Source organism: Chlorocebus sabaeus, chromosome 7 (assembly GCF_047675955.1).
Source record: "Chlorocebus sabaeus isolate Y175 chromosome 7, mChlSab1.0.hap1, whole genome shotgun sequence".
Taxonomy (NCBI): domain Eukaryota; kingdom Metazoa; phylum Chordata; class Mammalia; order Primates; family Cercopithecidae; genus Chlorocebus; species Chlorocebus sabaeus.
The window spans coordinates 118,959,852-118,982,866 of NC_132910.1; the positions used below are offsets into that span (position 1 = coordinate 118,959,852).

Below are 23,015 nucleotides of genomic sequence, written 5' to 3' on the forward strand. Positions count from 1 at the left end.
TACTAAATGTGACCCCATTAGAGTTAACAAGCCCAAAGAAGTCAATTGCCATGGAAGAAATACAGGAAATTAATAAACTACCTCACAAAAAAGCACCAGGACCATATAGCTTCACAGATGATTTCTATCAGATCTTCAAAGACTAGATAATCCCAATGATCTATACACTATTTCACAATATTGTAAAAGAAGAGAAGACATTCTAATCTTTTTTATGAAGAACATATCACACTGACATCTAACCAGATAAAGGCAATTCAAAGAAACAAACTTACAGAAATATCATTCATGCATACTGATGCAAAAATTCTAAACAAAATATTAGTAAACAGCATCCAACACCATATTAAGAAGCAATACACCATGACTAAGTTGGATTTATTCCAGTAATACAGAGAGGCTTCAATACTGGGAAAATCATTAATACCCTATACAATACTAATAAAACTGAGGAGGAAAAATCATACAATTATATCCATACTTTTAATAAACATTCATGCATTTATGATAAAAACACTCAAGAAAATAGAAGCTATGGCTGGGCGCGGTGGCTCACGCACTTTGGGAGGCCAAGGTGGGCAGATCACGAGGTCATTAGTTCAAGACCAGCCTGGCCAACAAGGTGAAACCCCATCTCTACTAAAAATACAAAAACAGGCCGGGTACGGTGGCGGGCACCTGTAGTCCCAGCTATGTGGGCGGCTGAGGCAGGAGAATTGCTTGAACCTGGGAGGTGGATGTTGCAATGAGCTGAGATCACGCCACTGCGCTCTAGCCTGGGGGACAAAGCAAGACTCCGTCTCAAAAAAAAAAAAAAAAAAAATATATATATATATATATATATATGTGCTACGATCTATGTGTTTAACACCAGAATATGTGTGTGTGTGTGTGTGTGTATGGTGGTGGTAATGTTTCCTATACCTTTCACATACCTTTCAAAATGAACATAATTAAAAACAACCAGGAAATAGGTGGGAGGGACCCAAGATGAAATACAAACACTAACCAATGAATGTAACTGTATTAAGTAAGAAAGGATAACATAACCACACCAAAGGAGGTAGATGAAAAAGTCACTAACCTGAATAACTTCAGAAACAGTGTATTAACATATTCTATGGCTACAATTAAAAGAGAACTACACATAAACATTATAATATCATTGACTTTTTCTCACAGGGTATGGTTAGCAGTTACAAAATTACTATACAGAGGGAAATAATAGACATGGGGGCTCCAAAAAGGGGTGGGTCAGAGGGGAGTGACGGCTGAAGAGTTACCTGCTGAGGACAACACTGGGTGATGGGTACACTAGAAAACCACACTTCAACATTATGCAAGATATTCATGTAACAAACCTGCACATGTATTCCCTGAATCTATAAAAATCAAAATCAATAAAATAAAATAACTTCATGTGTATATTAGAACTGAACAAATAAGTGAATATATTGTAGATAACGAAAGCTGGATTTCTCCTGATTGAAGAAAGAAATTAAAAATAAAGAAAGAGGAGGGGTAAAATAAACCATTATGAATTTGAATCCTAGTTCCATTTGCTGAAAAGTCCTAGTAGCAATGACACTCCAGTAGCAATTCACCAACAAAGTTTTCAGATCTGAACTTCTAAATGCCTTCTTCCTTGGCAAAGTAGTTAATTTCAGGGGTGGGGCAGGGAAAATACAAGATGAGACCCAACCATCTTGTGATTTCAGAAAGTTAGAAAGTACAGAAAGATGAAAGCTTGTAAAAGAACACATGTGCCAACCTAAAGGTGCTTCTAATGTTCAAACCTGGAACATGTTGAGCTCCAAAACAATTACAATGTTGGATTCTAACCTGTAATATAAAATAAATATATTTATCCATACTGACATAAACAAATAAATGGCAGCACTAGGACAGCTGTCCCTTACAGTGGAATTCCAAGGAAAGAGTGAAATAAAAAAATCACCATTTGGTAAAATCATCAATAATCATTGTTGCAGACAAGATCTGCTATGGACATTAAAGTGAATCAACTAAAGTTTGAGAAGAAACAGGGTCTGCATAGTCACAAAGCATGTCCTTAAAGATTTATTAACTACAAAGGGAAGACAGTAACCTCACAGTAGAGAAAACTGTCAGGCACCAACTTAACCAATGCTCAGACATATTCTTACGATGCACTGAAGACCCAAGCAAGATTAATTCAGTGACATTCTAGCCAAAGATATATAACCTCATTCCAATCAGGAGAAAACATCAAAGAAGTCCAAACTGAAGGACATTCAGAAAATAACTGATTGGTAGTCTTCAAAACCTTCAAGGTCATGAAAGACAAGAAAATACTGAGAAACTATTACAGACTGGAGGACACTCAAAAGTGTGACTGACAACCGAATGGATGTGGTATCCTGGACTGATCCTGAAATAGCAAAAGGATGCCAGTGGAAAAGTCAGTGGAATTGGAATAAGTTCTAAAATTTAGTTAACAGGATTAACGCAATGTTAATTTCATGGTTTTCATAAATGTCCCATATTTAAGATGTTAACATTAGGAGAAGCTGGATGAGAAGTATATGAGAACTCTGTATGATTTTTTGCAACCTTTCTATAACTAAAAACTTAGTTCAAATACAAAGCTTTTTAAAACGTTTTGTTACCTCTTCCATAATATTATTCCATTTTAAACTTCCAAAAAGAGGTGCTAATGCTGAAAGCTTAAATCTTTTCAACTGGTTAAGCAGGGCTACGTAAGCATCTTTAAAGTTCCGTTTATTCTGTAAAATAAAGAAAAATCAGAAAAATTGTTATAAATAAAATAAGTAGTTATTTTCCAACTACAGAAAATTACATATTTTAGATATAATTATGTTACAATATATTTCTAAGGAAAAAATATGCCAATGTAATTGTAAGTTTAAACCCCATTGAACATCACTATTGTGTCTTTGAAAGTTAATTTTTGCCTAGGAATATAGTATATTTTGTTTTTTAACAGCTTCATAAAAGTATAATTAACATAACATAAAATTCATTCATTTTGTTACAATTCAATAGCTGTTAGTAAATTTATCAACTTTGGAACCAATATCACAATCTAATTTTAGAACACTTCCAGCACCCTCCAAAACACCATCATCCCCATTTAATGCCATATATTTTAACAAATTTCAAACATACACATGAATAAAAGACAGTATAACCCCCTTTCAGGTACCTATCACCCAGCAGCAGCCATTTTCAATATACATTGTATTTTTAGTCATATTTCAAATAATCCTCAAATTGACTAATAACATAACTTCTTTAAGGTGAATATTCAACAAATTAGAAATAGATTACTTTAACAAAAATTAAATTCTTCATTAAAAAAATTATTCGGCCAGGCGCAGTGGCTCATGCCTGTAATCCCAGCACTTTGGGAGGCCGAGGCAGGTGGATCACGAGGTCAGGAGATTGAGACCACCTTGGCTAACATGGTGAAACCCCATCTCTACTAAAAATGTGAAATATTAGCTGGGTGTGGTGGCGGGGGCCTGTAGTCCCAGCTACTCAGGAGGCTGAGGCAGGAGAATGGCGTGAACCCGGAAGACGGAGCTTGCAGTGAGCTGAGATCGCACCACGGCACTCCAGCCTGAGTGACAGAGAGAGACTCTGTCTCAAAAAACAAACAAACAAAAAAATTATTCTTAAGGAAAGATTAGACAGGATATGTGTAGGTACTCTTAAAACTCAGATTTCGAAATTGCTCTAACAGAGTAAAATGAGATTATTAATAACAGTACTTCCTCCCAATATAAAAATGAATCCCAGGGCTATTCCTGCTCAGAGTAGGCAACCAGAGTTGAAAATAGTTTAATAATAGTCATGAGCCACATAACAACGCTTCCTTCAGCCATAGACCACTTATATGTCGGTGATCCCATAAGATTATAATGGAGCTGAAAAATTTCTACTGCCTAGTGATGTCATAGCCATCATAACGCCACAGCGCAATGCACTACTCAAGTGTTCGTGAAGCTGGTGTAAACACACTTAGTGTGCTGACAGGCATATAAAAGTACAGCACAGGCTGGGTGCAGTGGCTCACATCTGTAATCCCAGTACTTTGGAAGGCCAAGGCGGGCGGATCATGAGGTCAGGAATTTGAGATCAGCCTGGCCAACATAGTGAAACCTCATCTCTACTAAAAATACAAAAATTGGCCCAGCATGGTGGTGCGTGCCTGTAGTCTCAGCTACTTGGGAGGCTGAGGCAGGAGAATTGCTTGAACTCGGGAGGTAGAGGCTGTGGTGAGCCAAGATCGTGCCACAGCACTCCAGCCTCCGTGACAGAGCAAGGCTCTGTCTCCAAAAAAAAATAACAAAAAAAGTACAGCATATACAATTATATACAGTATATAATACTTGATAATAACAAAAATGACTGCTACTGATTTATGATTTACTGTACTATACTAATTTTTTTATTATTATTTTAGAGTATACTCTTTTCATTTATATTTCAAAAACAGCTGCCAAACAGCCTCAGGAGGCCCTTAAGGAGGTATTCCAGAAGAAGGCATGTTATCATAGAAGATGACAGCTCCATGTGTGCTATTGCCCCTGAAGACTTTCCAGTGGGACAAGATCTGGAGGTAGAAGACAGTTGCTGTTGATGATCCTGACCCTGTGTAGGCCTAGGCTAATGTGTGTGTTTGCATCTTTTTTTCTTCTAAGAAAAAAGTTTAAAAAGTAAAAAGTATATATTTTAATAGAAAAAAAGCTGATAGAATAATGATATAAAGAAAGAAAGTCCAGGCACAGTGGTTCACACTTGTAATCTCAGCATTTTGGGAGGCTGACGTAGACGAATTGGTTGAGCCCCAGAGCTTCAGACCAGCCTGGGCAACATGGCAAAACCTTGTCTCTACAAAAAATACAAAAATTAGCTAGGCATGGTGGTGTGCACCTGTAATCCTAGCTACTCTATTGGCTGAGGCAGCAGGATCACTTGAGCCTGAGAAATGGAAGCTGCAGTGACCTGTGATCACATCACTGCACTCCAGCCTGAGTGACAGAGTAGATTCTATCTCAAGAAAAATAAAGAAGGAAAATATTTTTGTACAGTTGTATAATGTGTTTGTACAGCTGTCAAAAAATTTTTAAAAATTAAAATTCACAAAATAAAAAATTACAGTAAGCTAATGTTAATGTGTTAAATTAAAAGGTATTTTTAAAATAAATTTAATGTAGCCAAAGTGAATACTGTATATATTAATAAAATCTACAGTGGTGTACAGTAATATCCTAAGCCTACACATTCACTTACCACTCACTCACTGACTCACCCAGGGCAACTTCTGGTCCTGCAAGCTCCATTCATGGTAAGTACCCTATACAAGTGTATCATGTTTAATCTTTTATACCATTTTTGAATGTACCTTTTCTATGTTTAGATATGCTTAGATACACCAATAATTATCGTTGTGTTACAACTACCTAGAGTATTCAATACAGTAACATGCTATACAAGTTTAGCCTAGGAAGAGTAGGCTATATCAGATAACCTAAGGTGTCAGAGGCTACACCATCGAGGTTTGTGTCTGTACACAAATGATGTTTACACAACAGTGAAATCATCTAATGATGCATTTCTTGGAATGTATCCACGTGATGCGTGACTGTACTAATTAAAGCAATACAAACTATCTTATTTTATGGCAACCATGTGAATGTTTCCAAATACATGAGGAGTATGACACAATTCTCAAACAGTGACAAATGTTAATTGTCTGAAAAATGATTTTGATGAATTAAAGAATGGCCTTCGTATTCACAATTCATCAGTGGTGAAAAATAAGCAGAAACTAGATGTATTTATAAGTTTATACATAAATTTAGTAATTTATAAATAACTGTATTATTTAATGTACTAATTTTATTAATGTACTGTTACTATATTATTTTTATAATTTATTATGTAAATAAATTTATTATAATTATTTCTATTATGTATTATTATAGCTTTTATTTATTATTTTATATATAAATATAGTAATTTATAAATACATCTGTATGCATATTTACTTCCAAAATTTCAATATGGTAATTGTCAAATATACTAATGTATCAAAATAATAACATCATGGAATTCGAACTCTAAGAACTTTGAAAATTCTCCTATTGATTACTTAATAATAAGAAATAAGCTTATTTCAGTTTTTTTCCTTCTTTATTGACCATCTCCATTGTTTTCTTATTAAAGGCTACCATATTAATGGCATTTGTCAATATGTCTCAGCAACAGGGGCATAATTTTGGCCTAATTCCATGCATTTCTGGCCTTCATTACCTTGAGGTCAATATATTATGCGGTGGTTAAGGACATAGGGGCTTGAGTCAGATTGTGTCTTTTCAAATCCATGTTCTACTATTCATTTGGTGTGTTTGGTGAGCAGATTACTTATTCTAGTATCTATTTCATCATCTGTAAAACACAGACAATACTCACACCTACCTTATAAGATTGGTTTTAAGGTTAAATAAAAATTATTCATGAGAAATACCAAGCACAATTTTATAACAATAAGTGTTTGATAAATGACTGTATTTGTATTATTATTTACTTAATATTATTAATTGTTATACCTATCTGTTAAACCTCTGATAATTTTCTAGAGGAGGAGGAGAAAAAACTGAGTCAAGTAACTTAGAACATTTTGAAAATTTCTAGAAGAAATTGTCTTTTGGATATGAATTACCTTCTGGAAAAAAATCTGGTGTCTGTACATGCTTGGAAGAAGGTACGCATAAAGGCGAAGAACATCAGATTCTTGCCCTGAGGAAAGTACAACATTGACCTTCCTTGCCCAAGAATGAATGATTAAAAAGTTGAAAAGGTGTGTTTGTAGATCGTTCAGGCCTTCATCTGCAACTATCAGAAAATATGGGTAACTCTCCTCCAAGAAACTTCCCCACTCTTCTGATAAGCATCTCGAAAATGTTGTTCGAACATCAATGGTGGTATTCTTCTGAAGATGAAGAATTAAAGCAGTTCTCAAAGAAAGAAGTTCAGGGAAGTTGAAATAGGCATACTCGGCATCCTGTGGAGGAGGAGGTGAAGTACATTTTATTTCAAAATTATCATTTAATCATTTAGTTGGCTAATACATCATTAAAGGCATGGAAGGAATAAAATCCAACAGTTTTGTTCTGTCTGATGGTCGGGGAATAGACCCTTAAACTCTGACTACCATCTTACAGATATTTACTGAAAAAAATCGCAGCTTGGATTTAAATGCATGTGTCTCCTTTAAGCAGGCACTTAATACTCGGAGTTTATCACGCTTACCCTTCCCGCTTTCTAATTCTTTTCCTCTCTAATTTCATTTAACAAGTAGTAGATATAAATCATCTGTATCAGGAAGCTGAGGTAAACCACTGTGTTCTAGAGGATTGCTCCAGGTTACTGCAACCCTCCTTAAGCAATAGAGATTGTCTCGGCATAACAAAATTAGGGCAGCCAACTAGATTGTAAACATTAGATTGGAAAACTAGCTCTTTATTCAAAACATGGCTGGCGAGCATTCAGCCATGTTCAGAAATGTAACAATTGAGACTGCAAAATGACTGAAAAGACCCATACCAAAGCTCTTTACCTTTAGATACAGGATTAGGAAGGGTGGTAGTGGTTATACATATCTTTATTTGAAATTGTTAAAAACTATATTAATTATATTCATAATAAAAGAGCAAACCAAAAATAGTCTTATTTTGGAAATACCTAGAACAAACCATAATAAAACATTGATTATTATTGTTAGAGACTGGGTCTCACTCTGTCACCCAGGCTGGAGTGCAGTGGTGTGATCATGGCTCACTGCAGTGTCGAACTTCTGGGCTCAAGTAATCCTCCCACCTTAGCCTCCCAAAGTGCTGGGATTACAGGCATGCACCACTGTGCCTAGCCAACAAAGCATTATTAATGACTGTCCCTAGACTCAGATATATTTTCCTCTGGGCTTCTATAAATTGCCTGCTGAGTTTTGAAAACAGAAGTTGTTCTCAGAGCAGGAGAACTAGAATCCAGAGTTCAACTGGGCCGCTATTGAGGAGCTTTCTCATCCTCTCTCATGATCCCATGTGTCCTTACAATAAAGTTCTCTTCATTCAAATAAAATGTAATCTCAAATGTGGTTATTTCTGAATACTGAGATTGTGGGTCATGTTTTCTCTTCTTTTCTTTCAATTTTCTGAACTTCTATAGATATAATTGACTTTGCAATAAGAAAAAATATATAAAATAATTTAGGAAATTTTAGTTTTAGTTCTCACATTATAAAAAAGAACTCAACTGTCACGTTACCTCGAAGAAAACTATGGTGAATTGTCCTCCTTTGCTAATAAGATCCACAAGATAGCGTTCAACCAGATAGAAGAAATGGAGGTTCTGCCCAGGCTTAAATGATATCTCACAGATACTTGTGATAAGTAACGAATCCCCATCAATCAAAAAAAATTCAGATTCGACAAAATCATTGAATAAACTGGAATATCTAAAATGAAAAACAGTTAAAACAAAAATCACAGACACATTAAATCATGTTCCAAAAAGGCAGTGTTCTTATTAGCTCATTATCATTATCATCAACAGCTAAATTTGCTGAGTTGTCTCATGGCAGTGTCTACACTAAGGCTTTTCAAATATATCTACATTCACAACTGTCCTTCACAGGAAGACGGCAGGATTATCCACATCTTAGGCTCAGAGACAGCAAATTATCCAAAGCCATATGGCACAGCCTGATTGGACCATGAATCTAGTACTTGTACCCTGCATATAAACCTAAATTATATATATTTTCTGCTTAATCCAACTCAGCCCCTTACAAGTGGATTCACTGATGGCTATTGACAAATGAAGCAAGAGGAAACTGTTTCCATTCACTATCATACAGCTCTGAAAGTGCTGTGTTGTACAATCATATATACATATATATAGTAGTGTACATAGTTCTATGTACTGTTATATATAATACTCCATACTATATATAGATATATATTATATATAGATATCTAATACATACACACTGATATAAATACTGATATACATATACACTGATACATGTATACTACATATTCAATAAATATATGAGAAAAATTTGTGAAAATTTGTTACTATTTGAAAAAACTGACAAACCATGTAGCCTACAAATACAAAAAAAATTTAAGTTAGCTATGTCACAAATGCATAAAGTATATGTAGTCTATTTTAGCATTTACTGACATAAAATATACACAGATCTATTGTAAAAGTTAAAAATTATCTAAATTTATGCACACACTTATAGACTATACATGGCACCTGTCAGAGCTGAGAGAAATGTAAATAAATGTTAAGCTGCACTATTAAATCATAACTGCATAAAATTAACTCTAGTATATACTGTACTACTGTAATAACTTTTTGGCCACTTCTTGTTGTATTGTGGTGAGTCAGCAGTTCTTCTTCAGTAAACTTCTCTCCAAACACAGTAAAAAGTGATCTCTCAAGGTTCTTGCGTATTTTTCATCATGTTTATTGCAATATCATAAAACCACGGAACCCATATGAAGTGCCACTAGTGATGCCAGAAGTGTTCCCAAAAAGCAGAGCAAGTTATGACATTACAAGAAAAAGCTGAATTGCCTGATGTGTCATAGATTGATGCTTGCAATCTATGACACTTTGGGAGGTCAATTACAGTTGACCACCACTTCCAGACAAATAAACCTAATGTAAGGACCATTGTAAAAAAATTTTTTTTAAGAAATTAGTGAAGGCATTGTTGCAGCAGTCATAAAAATCTTGCATTTTTTTGTGAAAGACCTTTTTATCTCACATCGAAAATAGAGCTTTTATGTGGGTGTGGGATTGTCTAAAAAGGCATATTTATAGACTCTAATATGATTCAAGAAAAAACAAAGTAACTATACAACAAAGCAAAAGGAAGACGAAATATCTAAAGCTGGAAAATCTAATACCAGCACAGTATGGTTTGATAATTTTAGAAAGAAGTTTGGCTTGAAAAATGTCAAGATAACAAGAAAAGCAGCTTTAGCCAACTAAGAGACAGAAGGAAATCACTGAGGAGAAAGGATATTTGCTTGAATAGGTTTTTTTAATGCAAATGAAATTATTCTGAAAAAAAAAAAACCAAAGTCACAAAGAATATTTATTAGTACAAAAGAAAAGCGAGCATCAGGGTTGAGGGCAGGAAGGAATAAGCTAACTCTACTGTATTGTGCAAAGGCAGTTGGTTTTATCTTCAGGCCTGTCTTTATCTGTAAAGTTGCCAACTCCTGAGACTTGAAGGGAAAAGATAAACACCAGCTGCCAGTCTTTCAGTTGTACAACAAAAAGTCCTGGACAACGCGACACGTTTTCCAAATTAGTTAAATTGATACTTTGTCCCTGAAATCAGGAAGTACCTTGCCAGCGAGGGACTGCTATTCAACGCTCTTTTGATATTGAACAATGTCCTTGGCCACCTAAAACTCCATGAGTTCAACACCAAAGATGTTGAAGTGGTCTACTCGCCCCCAAACAAAATGTCTTTAATTCAGCCTTCAGATCAGAGTGTCATAAGAACCTTCAAGGCTCATTACACACAGTAATCTATGGAAAGAATTGTCAATGCTATGAAAGAGAAGTCTGACAGACAGAACGTTGTGAACGTCTGGGGGGATGGCACCATTGAAGATGTCACTATTGTTACGATCCACTCCCACTTAAAAAATACATTTTTGCCTCCTTATGATTTTCTTAACTTTCTATACTAACACCAGAGAAATAAGAGGGCAGGCAGAGCCTTTGAAGGCATGTTTTAGAATTTTCTCTTCATCCTAGAATCAAATATTAGCCATTGATGAATTTTAAGCAGGTGGCATTTTGATGGGCTTTGCATTTTGAAAAGCCTAGTCCAGCTACAAGATAGACAATAGATAGGGTGGGTGCAAACTTCTTGGTAGAGCAGAGAGAAAGCTATTACAGTTAAGTTTTGGAGGAGTAAAAAGTCAAACACAATCCTTTTGCAGTTCATAAATGTGATGATTGGGTTTTCATGTGTATGTGTTGGATGTGCCCTACTCAACCCTTGTTACAAAGTTATCTCATTATCTGTCTGGCATGAATTTAGAAAAAAAATATATAAAAATAAATTAATTAACAATATTTTTTTAAAAGTTAAACATGGATTCTCAACTGCTATAGTTGTTCAGTGCCCTTAACCCCTACATTGTTCAATGGTCAACTGTCTGTACATCAGTATAAGGCCAAATAGACATACAGGGAACATGATATATGATTTCCCATCTTTATTACTGTAGTAATACTCACTCAGCTTTTGGCATTTCATTCAAAATTAACTTGGACATTTGCTGTGAAAATGTTGTAAGAACATTTCTTTCTAAATTTAAAAAAAAAAAGAGAAAGAGAATGGGTTATTTTTCAATTGGTCCTTTTTACAGGCGCTATCATTTAGTTATTGTTCAAGAAAGTAAAACAGTAATGTGGTTATTTTAATTCCATTAGATCTATGTAGTTTACAGAGTAACATTGTTTTATAATCTATAAATATTTTAAGTGGAAAATTACCCATTCTTGCTGCTGCCTGTGCCTCCAACCTGAACTGGCAAGTATTAAAGTTAGCAAATATCCTTTACTTTGGTACCTCTAAGTGGTAGTTCTTAATGAAAATGGCAGTCCTGCAAAAAAGAAAAGATAATGAGTCTTTATTCAACAAATATGTATTGAATAACTACTAGATGTAAAGCAAAATATTAGACACAAGGAATACAAGAATGAACAAATCAACATTGCTGACAGCTCTCACAGAGCTTAAAGATAATTATTAATCAGATAATCATAGAAACAATGGAACATTGCAAAAAGGACAAAGTCAAGAGGTCAGAGGAAGTTTCCCTAAAGAAATAATGCTTGAGCTGAGTTCTAAGAAATAAACAATAATTAATTAGGCAAAAAGAGAGAAAAAGTAGCATTTCTGGCAGAGGAAATATCAGAATACCATGTGTAAAAGCTCAGGGGCATGACGGGTTGTGGGTGACACTGATTCCAGAAAGAAGTCAGTAGGGCTGGAGTGGAGACCATCCAGGAAAAGACTAGAGAGGACTAGAGAAATAGGAGGGCATGCAGAGCCTTTGAAGTCATGTTATAGAATTTTCTTTTCATCCTAGAATCAAAAATTAGCCATTGATGGATTTTAAGCAGGTGGTATTATGATTGGCTTTGCATTTTGAAAAGATTAGTCCAGCTACAATATAGAAAATAATAGGATGGGAGTAAGTTTCTTAGTAGAGCAGAGAGAAAGTTACTGTGCAGGAGACTAATGACGATAATTTGATGTAATATAGTTTGATGGTAGCTGAGATAATGAAGATGGAGAGATGTGGATCTACTTGAAGGACATTTAGGAGATGAGTTTGACATAATTTGGAATCGGATTGGATGTGGATGGAGAAGAGAGGAAAGGGGGCTGTCAAGGATGACACAAGATTCTAGCTCAAGTAACAGGATGGATGACTAGGCCATTCCCTGGGCTGGGAATTTTAGAACAAGGCTACATGTCAGGAAAATATTATGGCTACATTTGTGAACCACCTGAATTTGACTTGCTTTCAAGATTTCCCATAAGCCATGGTATGTAAGTAATAAAATACACAAGTCTAGAGGACAAATTCAAAGTCTGGACTAGATTTGCAGAGGTAAGTAATCTGAGTATTAATGGTAAATGAGGACATTGGTGTAGATGAGCTTGCTTGGCCAGGGAGAGACAGCATCATGGGAGAACAGTACTAAAAATCCACATTCGAAGATACTAATACTTAATATATCAAGAGAGGAGGAAGAATCTGCGAAGATAATAGAGAAGAAAATACTAAAGAGGTAGATGAAAATGCACTTGAGCATTCTGTCATGGAAACTAAATACTGAGACATTTGCCATCCAATATGTTAGGGCTGTGAAACAGATAGATAGGTAGATACATACACGATTTATGGATAGATAGTAGATAGATAGTTTGATATAGATAGATATAGATAGATGATAGATACATAGAGATAGATGATAGATACATAGATACATGGAGATAGATGATAGATAAAGATAGATGATAGATACACAGATACATAGAGATAGATGATAGATACATAGATACATAGAGATATATGATAGATACATAGATATATAGAGATAGATGATAGATATAGATAGATGATAGATACATAGATATATAGAGATAGATGATTGATAGATAGATAGATAGATAGATAGATAGATAGATAGATAGATAGATAGAGATGATAGAGAGAGAGATTCCTATTCCATGGTATTAAGGAACATATAATGGTGATGCACATGCTGATATTAAATATTACAATAACAATGCAAAGAAGTATATGACTTATAAGTTTAGAAGTAATGACAAATAAGTTTAAAGAAAAATGGAATTACTGTGGGCTGGGATGTTTAGGGACACTTAATGGTGACACGAACATAAGTATGGTCTCTCACTCACCCAGTTGCTGTCTTATTTCAAAGATTATAGAGTATCTACACTTTACCAAACATTGTACTTGCTGAAACATATGCAAATATGCATGAAGCATGATTCTCTCCTTGTACAACCTGGGCTAGGTTTAAAGATAACTAAGTCACACTTACATCTAATTTGCTGTGTTCTAGCAGAAATGGCACAGGAAGCCATTAGAGAATTGAGAGTTCCTAAATCAGAATGAAGGGATCAGGGTCCTGTGTTCTGAGGTTTCAAGAGCAGGTTGAAAAGATGATGAAGACTTATGAAAGAATGTTGGGGAAAGTGAGAGATACAGAGATTTACTTTTCAGGTAGCAAAATCAGCATCAGTTTAATGTATAAAGTTGTGAAACTACATGACAAGTTTGAGATCCTATGGGTTGTTCTACATGGCATAGGGCAGGGTGGCTCATTAGAGATGATATTGGAGAGGGAGGTAAGAACCAGACCCTGGTCTTGTGCCCAGGTAAGGAGATTACGTATCTTCATAAAAACTCTCTGTCACCCATTTCATGCAATCCTCAACCTCACTAATTGTGCACTGGCCATACTATCTTTCTTCAACTCTCCGAATTGTACCAAGCTCAAATGGAAAAAAATAGGTCAATGAGAATTGAACAGGCAAGAGAGAATTAACCCCAAGTATATTACAGAAAACTTCAGAAAGTATAGCGTCAGATTTTACAAGATGAAATAAGTTAATTTACAGGTTGCTAGATGGTCATGATGCTCCTAGAGTCTCAGGAGTTTTTTTATGCCACTCCTAGGACAAAATCAATATCTAATCATTTCATTTATTAAGTAGTTGAATATAAACAAATTAATAACTATTTATGTCCTGACAACTTACAAATTGTTTTAAGAAATAATATACATAGATTAAAAGGAATAATACAGTTTTTATAATGAAATATAACTATGACTGAGATGTGGGTGCCTGTTAAACCCTGTAAAACTTTTCAACAACAACTATGGTGACAAAATAAAACTGCCTTAATGGGCAATCCCTCCTTAATTTGACAACCAAGGGATTCTATAGCCTGCCTATGGGAAGTCTGAGATCCTACAGGCTGCTCTACATGACATAGGATAGGGTATGTAAGACAGGGTGTGTAAAGCCTAATAGGCTTTCCTCTTACATGTCCTATGCTAAAGTAGGCTTACACACCCCAGGCTTTCCTCTTATATACCCTCTAGCTCCCTATTAACTCTGCCCCAACCAAGGGATTCTATAGCCTGCCTATGGGAAGTCTGAGATCCTACAGGCTGCTCTACATGACATAGGATAGGGTATGTAAGACAGGGTGTGTAAAGCCTAATAGGCTTTCCTCTCACATGTCCTATGCTAAAGTAGGCTTACACACCCCAGGCTTTCCTCTTATATACCCTCTAGCTCCCTATTAACTCTGCCCCAACACATGCACGCCCTAACACTTAAACAGAATTCACAGTCATTATCCCCACTTCTCTGTTATTTAAGGGAGAGACATGCCACCTGTAGTAACTGATTATTGAATACTCTCTCTCACACACACACAGACACATACACACACACATTAGTACCAATAGACATTTGAGGCACAAAAAAAAGCAAAAATAAGAAACCAGATGAATAAGCATGATGCAGAGACAGAAAAGACCTTCAAAGTTTTCTAATTACTGCTTTCAAAGAATTAAAAATATTTCTTATAAAATAATAACAGGCTGCTAGAGAGAGAGAAAGAGAAAGCACGCAAGTGTTCATACACATTTAAAACATAATTTTACAAAGAAGAAAGTCATGTGCAGAACAATAAAATGAGCATGCTGGAATTTTAAGTCAATGATCTGGAGGGTTAAAGTCCAGGAAATTTTGTAAAGGATAAAAGTAAAAGACAAAGAGATGAAAAAATTCTAAAAATACTAAAATATATAGAAGTCAGTAAGCTCTTCCTCCCCCTACTAGTAATTCCAGTAAGAGATAACTAAGATTCCAAAATGAGTGGGGATAAAAATAATCAAAGATATATACTTAAACTAATATAATAATATTAGGCCAGAACTAAAGAACAACATAATGTGTTTAGATTGAAATGTTTCTCCAACTACTGAGTAGAAATAATGACAAAAGAGAAAACTACATCTAGGCACAGGTTGTTAAAATTGCAGAGCTCCAAGAATAAAGAGAAAGACAGAAAAGGTACAAAGAAATGGAAATCAGGCCATATGAGAACTGGTTTAAGGCACAACACTGTTGGCTGACTACTTGCATTTTAATCTTGGTTCTGAAATATACTATAGTTCTATATGCTTAGACAGGTATTTAGCATCTCTGAGTCTCAATTTACTTATCTATAAGATTGGAACAATAATATTACTCACCTCTGATTGTGTTTTCAAGCTAATTAAATGTATGAACCGATGGATATGAATTGATTAAAATAATACGTGGCACACAGAACTAATTAAAATAAGAAACATTCCTGGATGTTTTGATAAAATAAAGCATTTTCAAATTTCTAAAGGGAAAATAATTTGAACCTAGAATTCTGCATCTAAATAGTGATTCGATTCATGGAGAAGGCAAAAAGATGTAATTAGACTTTTAAGAAGTCATAAATTTCACCAACCATATATCCTTTTTAAATGTTAAGTTCTGAAATACATATGCAGAACATGCAGGTTTGTTACACAGATACACATGTGCCATGGTGGTTAACTGCACCTATCAACCCGTCATCTACGTTTTAAGCCTGGCATTCATTAGGCATTTGTCCTAATTCTCTCCCTCCCTTTGCCCCCAACCCTCCTACAGGCCCCAGTGTGTGATGTTCCCCTCCCTGTGTCCATGTGTTCGCATTGTTCCACTCCCACTTATGACTGATAACATGTGGTGTTTGGTTTTCTGTTCCTGTATCAGTTTGCTGAGAATTAAGGCTTCCAGCTTTATCCATGTCCCTGCAAAGGACATGAACTCATTCTTTTTTATGACTGCACAGTGTTCCATAGGGTATATATGCCACATTTTCTTTATCCAGCCTATCATTAACGGGCATTTGGGCTGGTTCCAAGTCTTTGCTATTGTAAATAGTGTAATCAACATATGTGTGCATGTGTCTTCATAGTAGAATGATTTATAATCCTTTGGGTATATACCCAGTAATGGGATTGCTGGGTCGAATGGTATTTCTGGTTCTAGATCCTTTAGGAATCACCACACTGTCTTCCACAATGCCAACTATGTATCTTAAATGATAATTTTATTTAAAGAGATAATACAGAAAATTGGGGAAAACCCACCAAGAATGAAGACAATCAAAAAACAATGAAACTTTGCATGATTTAGAAAAGTTAGGGGAAGCTATAAACAAGAGAACCCATGGTACTTCAGATTTACAAAAGTCTATTTCAAACAGTAATTTTAATAATATGGAACTCCATGTCTTAGCATAGCAATTCCCAGATTGCTTCTACACTGAGTAATGTGTACATACTCATAATTTTGTCACTGCTATTTACTTCTTTTTTACTGTTGACTCAACATAAAAACAAATCACAAGAATCAAATCTACAAACTGCTGTAAAATATGATAAGCCTTGACAGTAGGAAAATAATAATATAATTAACCAATTTGGCAGTTCACAAAGGGATGAATGAAAGAAAAATAAATATGAATGCTAAATTCTTCATCTTTCACAGCAGGAAGTCCAGCAATAGCATCTGAAGACAATATATGAAAAAACAATGGTTTATGGAATCAAGAAATTATCCTGCTTTTTTTCTAAGTACTGCACCATTGCAGTACCAAAGAGTAGATACAAGAGCAATTCATTTCTAGAAATAATGCAGCTAATAAACACAGAAGGAATGACAGAATATCACCATTTTACAACTCCTAATGAATTAACAGATCTTAGTATTTTTAAATGATAGCACAACAAAAATAGAGGCAAGTGTCTGCACCATCACTGAAGTACTGTAGTTCCCCCAGCCAAAACAAAACAAAACAAAACAAAACTTGGGAGGCCAAGGAGGGCAGATCACCTGAGGTCAGGAGTTCAAGACCAGACTGGCCAACATGGTGAAACCCCATCTCTACTAAAAATACAGAAATTAGCTGGGCGTGGTAACAGGCACCTGTAATCCGAGCTACTTGAGAGGCTGAGGCAGAAGAATCGCTTGAACCTGGGAGGCAGAGGCTGCAGTGAACTGAGATCAAGCCACTGCATTCCAGCCTGGGCAACAGAGCAAGACTCCATCTCAAACAAAAAAACAAAAAACAAAAAACCTGAATCTGATCAAAATGCTAGTAGTAATGATTAATTTACAAGAAGTTTAGAGGCCAACAAAATATGTTAAATGACACCACGGGGATTAGGACACACACACACACACCCAACAGGACACACACATACAAAAACAAACAAGCAATCATAAGACCACACATCTTACAAATGAATAAATTAAAAGGGGATGAAGAAATTGCAAGAACCTTATAAGGCTTATCATCCAATCACAGTAGTGTCTTAACCATATTCTGATTCAAACAATCTTAAGAAGGAAGAAGAAAAGGAGGAAGAAAAATGGAAAAGAGAAAAAAGGAGAGAAGAGGAAAGGTGGAAAGGGGAGGTAAAGAGGAAAAAAATGGGGGCAAGGGAAGGGAAAGGAAATCACGCATTCTGTATTGGAACAGAATGGTGGAGGTACTCGATGAAAGGCATCAAGCTCCTGAAACCCTGCCTGGGGAAGAGCTGGTGGGTTAAAAATGGCTTCCAGCACCCAGTATAACCCTCTCCCTTTGAGTGTGGGCAGGACCTGTGAATTTAATGGCATAGTCTCTTTAATGATTCGGTTACATTATGTAAGACTTCATCATAGTAGACTAGGGAGATTCCCCCAAAGAAGGCTTATACCTTCTTAAAGGTGTAAGCTACCTTGTTGTGAGAAGGCCACTGTAGCTAAGATCTCAGGGTGAAATCTAAAGACATGGGAATCCCCAGCCAACAGCCAGCAAGAAAGCAGATAACCTCAGTCCTTTAGCTGCAAGAAACTGAATTCTTCCAACAACCCGAATGAGCACCCATGGCGTCCCATGAGACCATCGCTCTGACAAACACCTTGATTTCAGCTCGATGAGATGCTGAACAGAGAACTCAGTTTACCCATGCCTGGGCTTCTGCTCCATAGCAATTGTAAAATAATAAACTTGTAAGGTTTTAAGCCACTATACCTGCCCTTTGACCAGGAATAAATTATTCTGTTACTGGAGTAAGAAATAAATTTCTATTGTCTTAAGCCACTGAAATGTAAGGGTGCACAGAATTTACCTGGAGGATCTTATTAATAAATACAGATTCTGATTCTACAAGACTGGAGCAGGGATTGAAGGTGGAAGCTGCTTGCTGCTGTCGATGTACAGGTTTTACTGGCTGTGCTCGGATATGATGTCCCTTAATTTCTCCTCAACCTCCATTACCCAGCTCCCACCTTTGAAGAGGACTCCTTAAATGCCTAAGCACTGCTCTCTCTCTCTCAGACTTCAGGCCTTTGCAGCGTTCATCAAGATTGTCGTTTCCTCCGCCCCTCCCCACGCCCGGCCTCCCAGGGCCAGCAGGGGGCCCGTGCGCCACCGCCCTGCGAGCCCAGGAGACTACCGGGCTTCCCGCGCCCGGAGCCACCTGTGCCACCTCCCTGTCTGGTCCGTTAAAGAACACCTAGAACTCCCACAAGACAGCTTCGCCCCAGGCTCTTCCCAAGGGACATCCCCGGCTCCTCACCGCGGACTCGGGACCGGTGGTGTCCAAAGACCCGTGAGCTGCCCGCCCCGCGGGGAAGGAGTGAAACAGACACCTAGCGCAGAGCCCAGGTGGAAGCTCCACATTACCCCAGACCTGGCCTAGGACTGGGCGCTCTGAGCCACCGCAGCCGGTCTTTTATGCCTGCAGGAGTTTCGGTTTCCTTTCTCCTCTCAGAAGCACTTAGGTTTCAGTTTCCCTTCAGCACGAATTAGGCGAGGCACATTCGTGGAAAGTTTAGCATCCTTCCCTTCAGTCAGAATCCTAAGAAGGGGAGCATAGCAAGACGTTAGTTAAAGGGTATGAAGTTACAACAGCTAGGAAGAACTAGTTCTGGTATTCTATTTTGCAGTAGGGTGTGTATAGTTAACAATAATGCATATTTCAAAATAGCTAGAAGAGAGAATTTTGAATATTCTCATCACAAAGAAATAGTAAAGTTTTGAGGTAATGGATTGGCTAATTATCCTTTGATCATCACACAATGTATACATGTGTTGAAACGTCACATTGTACCCCAGAAATATGTGCAATTATTATGCATCAATTAAAAATAAAATGAAACTAAAAAAAAAAAAAAAAAACCTTAGAGAGACAAAGGCAATAAAAATGGGCTTTGGAATTTGGGCATAAATATAGAGTAAATTGAGGCAGAAAAATTTGTAACATCTCGACAAGGTAAAATCAAGAAGAGTTAGAATTTAGGAATAGATAAAATGTAAAAGACACTGTGGAATCTGAAACCCCTCAATGAAATGGGAGATCTTGCTGCTTCTACTTGTATGCAAAAAGAAAAAAGAAAGTATGTAACAATACATGAACTTTGAGTTTCTGTTATGAGAAGCTGATGATTACTGTTCTGCATAAACTGTAATTGGTACTTTCACGGGCCAAGAATCAACATCAAAAAAAAAATAGAAAATGCAGAATGGTCACATTTATTTCTGCCTGAAATTGATGAAATGTTCTCTTAATTTTTGCCTGTTGATACTTGCAACGTGGGTTTCAATACTCATCTCCTTTCCTTTCAGTGTCCTAGAATGCTTGATTTCATTAATGCTATAAATGTGCAAATATATTGGAAATAGAAGAGGGTGTGGAGGAAAGACAGCAGTGAATTTGGGTAATCACAGTGATAAGAAGCTACAGGCTGCTTTGTCTACAAGGAAAGGAAAGAGCCAAGGTCCAGGCACTGCTTCACAGGGAACATAGAACACAGTCAGTAGTGAATGATACTTTGTCTTGTGAAAAATTAGAGAGTCAAGTTGTTAAAAGAGGGGGATATGGGGAAGGAGGACAATTCTCACATCCATCAGGCAATTACTTGTTTATTCATTTGTTTAGAAATTCATGTGTTTGTTAGTGATGAGATTAAGAAAGAAAATAAAAGACTCTAGAATTTAACACATGATTCATCTTAAATCAGCCGATATTCCTGTCTCCTTCACTGTGATCTCTGAAGTACCTGCCTGGGGTAGGCTGAATAATAACCTGCACACTTCACTTCAAAAGAGGCCAAAATCCTAATTCCTGGAACCTGTGAATATAGTAACTTTCATAGCAAAAGTAATTTTGCAAAATAGATTAAATAAGAATCTTTAGAAGAGGAGATTGCCCCTTACCCGGGATTATCCAGGTTTTCCCAAGGTCATCAGAAGGGGATGACAAGTTCAGAGGGCAATGTGATGATAGAGACAGTCAGTGAGAGAAGGTGGGGACGCTACACAGATGGCTTTGAAGACAGTGGAAGAGGGAGACAAGTTCAAGAGGGCAATGTGATGATAGAGACAGTCAGTGAGAGAAGGTGGGGACGCTACACAGATGGCTTTGAAGACAGTGGAAGGGACCACAGGCCAAGGAGTCAGGTGGTCTCTAGAAACTACCAAAGGCAAGGAAACATTGTTTTTTTCTACAGCCTCTAGAAATCAGCCCTGATAACACCTTGACTTCAGCCCAGAGAGACTGATTTTGAACCTCTGAGCTCAGAACTGTAAGAGAACAAACTTGTGTGGTATTAAGTCACTAAATTTGTGGTAATTTGTTACAGCAGCCATAGAGAACTAATACAGTATTGTGAACTATATTGTAGGAAATGAATAACATATTTGCAAACAGCAGAAATAATGGATTGTGTTATAATAAGAGGTAGAATTAATTCAGAAGGCTACTATGTGCTAAGCAATATTCTAATACCATATCAATGATCACAGCAAGTTCATGAGGTGTGTACTATGATTTCTGTCATTCTGTAGATAAGAAAAATAAAGCTTAGAGGGATAAAACAGCTAGTAAATTATACTAAGATTCAAAACTTGGTCTAACCCAATGGTCTATCTACCATATTCTCTATTACATAATTTCATCAAATGCTTCAAATTCTACAACTGAAAGTGTTTCAACTACAACTGAAAGTGGACAAATGATTTTATTTTGCTTAAATTATAAAGTTTTTTAGAATATATGATGTTCCATGGTTGTTTTGACTTTCAGTGACTTTGGATTTATCAGATGAGAGTTCAAGGAAACCTTGACTCATCCTCTTCAATTTTCCACCCCAAGATATGTAAACACGGAAACTTTAGACTGTTTTTTCTTTTTCACTTCAATAGCCTACTCCCATGACCACACCCTGGACTTTGTTCTGAAGCTTGAGAGTCACATAATTTATTTTTCCTTTTAGACCCCTCCCTTTATACCCTGTACTTTAACCTCTCAGTACCCCCAAATGTTTGCCCTATCAGGGTGAACTCCATGAGCCAACACTTCAACTCTCCTCTTAATTAACATGTTCAACTGCTTGAATCTACTGACTTTCCCCTACACTTGCCTATAATTTGCTAATCCTGATTAATTCAAGTTTTCTTTTCTTTTTGATACCCGGTCACCAAGGGGAATGACCCAGTTTGGATCTCATCAAATGTATTGTTTAACAACACAGCTGATACCTTTTTTCTGTTCCCCTCAGCCTTCTGCACATTTCACAATGACTGTTAAAATTCAGCACTTTACCATTCTCAAGTCTTTTAAATGACAGAACATCTCTTTTTTTTTCAAGGAGAATTCTCTTCAACTTTCTGATAACTCCATATTCCAGTCTCACACAGAGTTTAAGCAGAACACACAGCATGCCACTTACCCACAACATAAGTAGCCTTCTAGATCTGAATTTGGATCTCTCCTCAAGCATTCTAGCCCATCATTCTTCAGTTCGTTGTGTATTTTTGTCAACTAATCTCTTCGTCAACTAAAACATAGTGTTCATTCCACTAGTAGGTTCAATTAGAACTTATTCAATTGAATAGATTCAATAGGTTCAAACTTCCATTTTCAAACAATAACAAAAATGATGTCATGCTTGATTTCAACCCTTCTCTTTTCAGCATGGTGCCCTGTAATGGTCTTCACTCATTGGCTAAACTTCTTCACCTCCCTTAAAATTTCTCAGGCCCATTGGCCTAAATCTGATCTAGAACTGCTCTGTCAAAGATATCCAATGAGGATCCACTGACTGACAAATCCAAACAATGTTTGTTTAGTCCATGTTTGATTTACTTGCCTCTCTTCGGCATTAGAAAGATAGTTTGTACCAGTCCCTCTCTTCCAATGTGCCTCATCTCCCTTGATTTCAGTTACAATCTTGTCCTTCAAGTCCATTTCTTTTTCCACCTTCTCTGTAA

At 36.5% G+C, this 23,015-nt stretch overlaps 1 protein-coding gene and 1 non-coding gene across 4 annotated transcripts in view; one reads left to right on the forward strand and one right to left on the reverse strand.

The window, feature by feature from the left end:
• Positions 1–19,494, reverse strand: part of DDX60 (DExD/H-box helicase 60) — a 115,433-nt gene extending 95,939 nt beyond the window's left edge. For 2 of the 3 annotated variants that reach the window (XM_008000220.3, XM_008000223.3), the window contains exons 1-6: positions 19,321–19,493; positions 11,605–11,714; positions 11,347–11,416; positions 8,335–8,524; positions 6,731–7,072; positions 2,649–2,765 (exon numbers count right to left, since the gene is read on the reverse strand). In XM_008000220.3, coding sequence (XP_007998411.3) covers positions 2,649–2,765; positions 6,731–7,072; positions 8,335–8,524; positions 11,347–11,416; positions 11,605–11,608 — 723 coding nt within the window. In that variant the 5' untranslated portion in view covers positions 11,609–11,714; positions 19,321–19,493. Of the gene's footprint in view, positions 1–2,648; positions 2,766–6,730; positions 7,073–8,334; positions 8,525–11,346; positions 11,417–11,604; positions 11,715–19,320 lie in introns of all 3 variants that reach the window. The other variant, XM_073017710.1, reaches the window with a different exon arrangement.
• LOC119624095 (small nucleolar RNA U13) lies at positions 11,034–11,137 on the forward strand. Its single transcript, XR_005240181.2, has one exon. It is a non-coding gene; the product is annotated as a small nucleolar RNA U13 (small nucleolar RNA).
• Positions 19,495–23,015: the final 3,521 nt, after the last annotated feature.